The sequence below is a fragment of the Tupaia chinensis genome, unplaced genomic scaffold, assembly GCF_000334495.1.
Source record: "Tupaia chinensis unplaced genomic scaffold, TupChi_1.0 Scaffold138390_1, whole genome shotgun sequence".
In the NCBI taxonomy this organism is placed as follows: Eukaryota; Metazoa; Chordata; class Mammalia; order Scandentia; family Tupaiidae; genus Tupaia; species Tupaia belangeri.
The window spans coordinates 2,627,162-2,633,959 of record NW_006198287.1 but is presented as its reverse complement, the minus strand read 5'-3'; the positions used below and the strand labels follow the sequence as shown (position 1 = coordinate 2,633,959).

Here is a 6,798-nt window from a genome sequence, read left to right as displayed (position 1 = left end):
ATGAGAAAGAAAGTAGGGTGAAGAGGAAAATAAGCTGACAAAGTGGACCCTAAGAAAGGTCTATTCCTGCTTGACAAAGGCTTGTCATCACTTCATGGTCCACTGGGCCCCAAATGACCTTCTGAAATCTGTCTTCCTTCCTCTCCCTTGCTGAGAAGACATAAAGGACTGAACTTGGGCCTTGGATTAGAAGAGAAAACATGAGGCTCTTACCAAGGAAAGAAGGGAAGGATGTGGTATTTTTCCCTCATGATGCCCACCATCCAATAACTTTGAATTATTTTATCAAACAAGATCAACTGACAGGAGTGATCGAAGAATCTTTCAAGAATCTTTCAAGATTCTTCAAATGTAACTGATGAAAGAAAGATTCTTCTAATATAATTGATGCAAGTAGATGGATCATATAAGGATAGACACAATTACTACAAGGAATCTTCACAAAGTTATTGGAAAGTACATATGAAAAATGCATTTTTATTTTAAACTTTGAAATTAAATAATTCAAATCTTCCAATATTGTTACTTACAGAATTATTCTAGATATTCTAAATCTTTTCACTTTTCATGTAAACTTTATAATAAACTTACTAATGTTAAAAAAAAAAGGAAGGTAGATGGGCTATTTTTTTCCTGAATAATTATTATTAATTCTTATTACATAATCTTACTGAACAAATCTGTGTTTTGTTTGAATATTGGGAAGAAAATACATCAGTTCCAAGTAAACCAGGCCTCACCATACCTGGTTTTAATCTCATCACCCGCAAGAGAGACTGTAAGAGTATTGATTGTGAAGACAAAGCACATTTACTTTCTTCCAAAGCAAAAGAGCGTTTTTCAGGAGTAATTAAGCTATTAAAATTTAGTAATAATCCATCATACCTTAATTTTTCTTTAATTTCAAAATGTACAAAACTCAAATGAATATTTAAAAATTGACCTCATGAGGAAAACACTAAGAACTTGAGAGTATACTAATGTATTCATTTCATGCTTAAAACATGCCCGCTGGCTTATTTAGGTATTTAAGCTATCGTTAAAAGCTGGAGGATAAAGAAACAGGTGAGTCTTTGTCTTTTTCTTTTTTGTCACAGGACACGTGTGGTTGCCAGAAAAAAGAAAAAAGAGAGAGACAGAAAGAAAACATCTCCCAAAGGAATGTGGCATCCTGTAACCCCTTTTTATCCACTTATCCATGCTATTGGGATTTTTGGACAGGCAGACACAGGTGCCCACATGTTTTTCAACTGTAGGGCTGACATTCAAACTGCAGTTGACTATGCAGGATCTAGCTGTCTTGATCACTGCAAAGCAGAGTCAGTCCTGCCAGTTTTTTGTTTAAATTTTACACAGATTAATAATGAGAGATTTTTTAGCTATCTTGTTCTGAGATATATTGCTTGTTCCAACCACGGTCATCAGAACCAGAGCCTTTCGGGACCAGTAGTTAGCGTAATGGCTATGTCACTGGACTCCTATGTAGCCGACCGCGGTTAGAGTCCTGAACCCAGTGGCTTAAACTCATGCTAGTCATGTATGCATGTGTGCTCAAGATCCCAAGAAAAAAATGGAGGAGAAGGGATTGCGGTGTAGCCTTCCCCCTAGGGGGTGATTTCTCACTTTCTGTCTCTCTGTCTCTCTCTGTCTTTCTGATGAACACACACGCCCTATAGCAAAAACCTCTCTAAAAAGAAAAGATATTCATTTAGGTGGTGGAATAATTCATATTATAAATTATTTAATATATAAGATACATAATATATTCTTGTATATTATATGCATTATAATATACTATAAATGTTATAAATATATATACACATTATTAGAGAAATATATGAATATAATATACATGTAGATAATTTGTATATTTGATACACAATATACTGTACTATAGAATACCACTTGTTTTACAATGTTTACTTCCAAATTTCATTAATCAAAATGTATTTTTTTAATAAAATTTCAAAAACTATAACATAAATGGCCCAATTGAGAGCCTTATGAAGAGCATACAAAGATATTTGAAGAGAGTTCCAGTACAGAGTATTCACTATGATCCTTAAGGCAGGACCTGCGAAGGTTGAGATGTCTTCCTTTCTTGCACAACCATAATCTTGAGTTCCCACAGGCACACCTGCCAGCCAATGTCTGTCATTAACACTTATATGTCCCTTTTAGTATTCAGAAAACCGTGGTTCTCAGTCAGAGAACATGAATGAAGGCCCTTCTCTGGAGCCCGTTCTTTTCAGCCATGATCATACCAGTGCTTTGGTACAGACCATGGCATTTTGCCAGGGAAAGTGTTCTAATCTGAGGTCCATCATGAGAAGACACTATCTTCCCTGCAAACTTAGAACTTCTCTCAGCCAATGACCTCCTATGACATTCCACAGCATCCATGCAGGGTCAGGCCGTGGTTCATGCTGACAAATAACCATTTCCTACACCACAGATGAGCTGGAAATGTCCTGGTCCAGGGGACTCAGGAGATTAGCCAGCAGGGTGCACCCTGTGAGAGCTGCTACAGAGAGTGATCTATGGGACAGGCTCTGTGTCACAGCTCTCCAACAACTGCTAATCCCTCTTTCTCTGTGGTGGAGCCTGTCAAACCTTCGTGTGGCTGGGCCCCATTGTCAGCTCAGCAGCTTCTGACCATGTGATCTCTCCTGACAAGAATGTATTGGTGGAGCTGGTGCTTGTGGAGAGATGAACTCCTTGTCACATTTCCTTCCTAACTGGTTTCCAGCTATGTCAGGAATTGTCTGAGGTTGTGCAGCTTTCAGGTCCATGACATGACATGACAGGTGGAGAACAAAGCCTAGCATTTGAGGTGGGGCAGGGAAAAGAATAGGGGCTGTGTCCTTGAAACTCTCACAAATCCACTGAGCAACCCAGAGCTCTTGACTTTGTCCTGATGGATGAAAAACAAACAACATAAACCACCAATCTTCCCTCAAAACTTGCAGCTGAAGTAAACTTTGTGGGGTATGCTGTTATGCAGTCACTCTTAGCTCAAGGCCTCCCCATTCATTACATCTGTGTGATCCAGCTTTCTTAAATATTCACTTGCTTTAGCTCACTCCACAGAACAACCCAATAATTGGATACTTTGATGAGCAACTAATTTTACAGATATTGAGATTAAGAGTAGGATGGTTAGTTCAAGGGCATGTAAAGAGGAAGTAGTAAATCGAGGATTTAACACTGGTAGCCTCACGAAGAGTTCCTGTCTCAGCTCAACTGCATGTAAACAGTAAGTAGAAAGACCACCAAGAAGGTCTAATTGTGCTCCATAATCTGGATTACAGAGGTACATATTGGTGCATGTGTTGTAGCCATGAAATAATGATGGGAGAGTTCAGGGAGACAGAAAGTTCTGGGAAAAAAAAAAAAAAAAAACAGGAAAAGCATGGTGTCTGCATCAAACACCCCAATGCCATGCTTCCCATGAGTGTGACATCTGGGACTAAAGTAACTGTGGTTATACCCAATGTGACTATGCTCAGGGGGACACAGTTCGCTAAGCCTGAACAGACTTGAAGGCTACTCCTACCCAGCTTATCTATAGACTCCAATCCTGAAGTGCTTTTGTAAATTCTAGCAGGTAGAGGCAGCTCTGGGACCCCCTGACATTCCCCAAGACCCACTGGGCTATTCCACTGCATGAACCCCTGAGCAGATTTTAAAAGTCTAAACTCATCTTAGAACAGATTAATTTTAGTTTCTTTTGGACTACAACAGTACTTTAATAGAACACAGAGATTTAAGCAAACCATGTTATATCTAAAAGTATGTGCAAATATTTGACATTGATGTCCATGTGTAGCCTTCTACCCCAGTCTTATCTTCCCATGGCTTGCCACCAGTGTCCATTCCCAGTGACACATTTCAGTGATCATACGTGTGTGGTTGATTTTTAGTAATACCTAACTGAGCAAACTGTGTCTATTCAACACAAATTCCATACTTTGGGAAAGACAACAAGTTTTCTTGCAAAGAAAAGATGTAATGACTGTGGAAAGTTAAAGCTAATGATTACTGCCTTGGCTAACATGTGGGGATATTCTTTGAGAGTGAATTGACTCAAAATGAAGACATAATTAAAAGAAGTAGACAGAGAGGTCAACATTATTTGAGTTTTCATTTCGATTCGAGCAAGTCTGTGTTCTTCGCTGAAATTCCTAGAATTCGGCATCAGTATTCATTTAAAGAGATGATTTGGTACATGTATACCAGGTGTTTACATTCCCAAAAGTTCTCCGTATGACATTTTTAAGCATCAAAGAAGAGCAAACACGGAGCTCTTGCTACAAGGAATTTATTTGAGAAGGAGGAGGGAAATTGCAGACAAGGCACAGGAATAAAATCAGGTTCCTTCTAGGTCACAAAGTAAAATTTGAACTCATTTCACTCTGTTCTCTATGTTCAGCGGCAGCAGAGGTTGTACATGATGCTGAAGCCGCATCTCCCTTTGCGTTGTTCAGAAGATCTACAGGTTCCTCTTCGGCAATAGCAGGTGAAGATACTTCTTAAACCTGGGTTATAGGGAGAGCATCAGTTATTGGGTACAGGGGTCAGAGTTAGGTGGGAAAGAGAATACAAGAGAAGTTGTGTTGGCTTGAGTGGGTTTTTCATGTTGTCACCAGCATAATAAATACTGATCATTACGAATAGTTAGATAGATACAGATATGTGGCCAGTGATCACCATACACAAGGAGTCTCTTTGTCCTTTATCTCCCTTTTCCTGTGCTCCTGCTCCAATCACACGTACATCTCAACACATGTTTAGGCCCTTCCAGATTCTAAAAGCTCTTCAATGGAGTAAAATATTTTTCCACAGACCTAAAGCTACCATTTTATATCCAGAAACAACGGCATGTCACTTCTTATCTAAAACCTAGTGAATTTCACCAACACATCATAAAATCAGACGTCTTGGCTAAAGAGAATCTCCTAGAATATTTAACTCCCACTGTTCAATTTATAGATGATAAAATAAAAATCCAGACATGTTTAATAAAGTAACCTATATGATATAGGCAGTTGTAGACCTGAAACTGTCTCCTGTCCTTCTCTAAACTCTGTAACTCTGCCATGTTGGTGACTCTCACCTGCAGCTCTAAGAGCAGAACCCTCGTCTCCTGTGAAGTCAACAGGCACATCCTGGTCCTCTGCCCCGAACTGTTCCTGGTCCAGAGCCTCCTCAGTTCTTGCTGGAAGGGGGTCAGCCTGGGCCTGGATGGCCACCAGGAAAATGGCAGCAAGTAAGACAAGGACCTTCATGACTAGATGTCACCCGGAGGATGTGAGAGCAGGATCCTGAGTATGTGACAAGTGAGAAGTCAGCCCGTATTTATAGGTCTGCTGAAGACAAAGGATGCAGTTAGAAAAGGGAGATGGCTGCCTTTCTCCTCGGGTTCCTTTGATGCCCTCTGTTCTCACAGCTTTCATCTCAGCATGAGCCTGTGGGTTTGGTGTATGTACTTGGTTCACATTGATACTGGTGATGATAGCGGTAATGCTGTTTTCCTGTTTCCCATCTGCTTGAAAATTTACTCTTTCATTTTGAAAAAAGACAAGGAACAGTGCTTTCATTTGGTGAGTTCAATGTCTCTAACTTTTCAGAAAATGGCCCCTACTCTCTCTGGAGGTCTGTACCTTGTGGCTAGACTTGGATCTCAATGGAGTAAAGAGCTAATTTCTTGCAGAATAAATAAAAACTTCATCTTTATGAAGGGTATTCTCTTATTATGAAGTGAGTAATCCAACTGGATCTTGGGGATAATTATCAAAAACCTCAACAGGTGATAAGTAAAATGAGCTCAGTAGGATAGCGCATAAAGAGTCGGTCTCAAACTCAAATAATACGTACATTTTCATTCAGGTATGGTTGACAATTAAAAATTGTACAGATCTGAAGTGTAGAGTATGATGATTTGGTACATGTATATGTTTGGAACCTTATTTGCTATCACATACAAATATCAGCTCTACATGAATTGAAGACCTAAGATCTGAAACTTATAACTACTAGAAGAAGCCATCAGACAAACTTTCTGACTGTGACTCAGTGATTTCCTGGATATGCTACCAAAGGCAATGAGTACAAAAGCACAAATAAACAAGTGGGAGCACATAAAACTAATATGCTTTTTCACAACGCAGGAAAAAATGAACTAGGTATAAAGTAACCTAGGAGATGAGCGGAAACATTTGTAATGTACAGATGTGATAGGGGTTATAGACAAATATATAAGGACTTCAAACATCTCAATAGCAAAAAAATGAAAGAAAAAGAAAAACCTGATTAAAAATGGACAAAGACTTAAATACGCATTTATGAATAGAAAAGATTGTTTTCAGAAGTGATCTCTAGTGGACATGCAAAATAGGATGCTGTCATTTTTAGTTTTCTATCTTTAAATTTATCTGAATGTTTGACATTGCCTCAACTCCCCTTTGAGTTATTGTTATTAATATATTTTATTATTAGAGATTTTTGCTATAGGGCATGTGCTTTTGCTGGAGAAACAGAGAGACAGAAAGCAAGAAATGACCTCCTGTGGGGGTGACCACACAGAAATCCCTTCTCCTCCATTCTTCTCTTGGGATTTTGGGCATACACGCTACACATCCAGCATGAGTTTTAAGCTGTTGGTTCCAGGACTTGAACCATGGTCGATAATGTGGGAGTCCAGCAATGTAACCGTTACACCATCTGCTGGTCCCTATTATTTTTAATTTTATAAAATGTCAAATGCATTCACACAAGTGATTCTAAAATGAATTATTT

At 38.9% G+C, this 6,798-nt stretch overlaps 1 protein-coding gene across 1 annotated transcript; it reads right to left on the bottom strand.

Annotated features, from left to right (window-relative positions):
* Positions 1-4,305: 4,305 nt before the first annotated feature.
* On the bottom strand, positions 4,306-5,305 carry LOC114004515 (alpha-defensin 4). The gene is made up of 2 exons (XM_027765460.1): positions 5,117-5,305; positions 4,306-4,538 (listed from the first exon to the last, which is right to left on the bottom strand). The coding sequence occupies exons 1-2, from the start codon at positions 5,286-5,288 to the stop codon at positions 4,429-4,431; spliced, it is 282 nt and encodes a 93-aa protein (XP_027621261.1). The 5' UTR covers positions 5,289-5,305; the 3' UTR covers positions 4,306-4,428.
* Between the last annotated feature and the right edge of the window lie 1,493 nt (positions 5,306-6,798).

Bases quoted from the DNA above. Each gene is read 5' to 3' on its own strand.
- LOC114004515 (XM_027765460.1), bottom strand. From the start codon at position 5,288: ATGAAGGTCCTTGTCTTACTTGCTGCCATTTTCCTGGTGGCCATCCAG. The intron at 4,539-5,116 runs GTGAGAGTCACC...CCTATAACCCAG, and splicing joins TTCTGCTCTTAGAGCTGCAG to GTTTAAGAAGTATCTTCACC.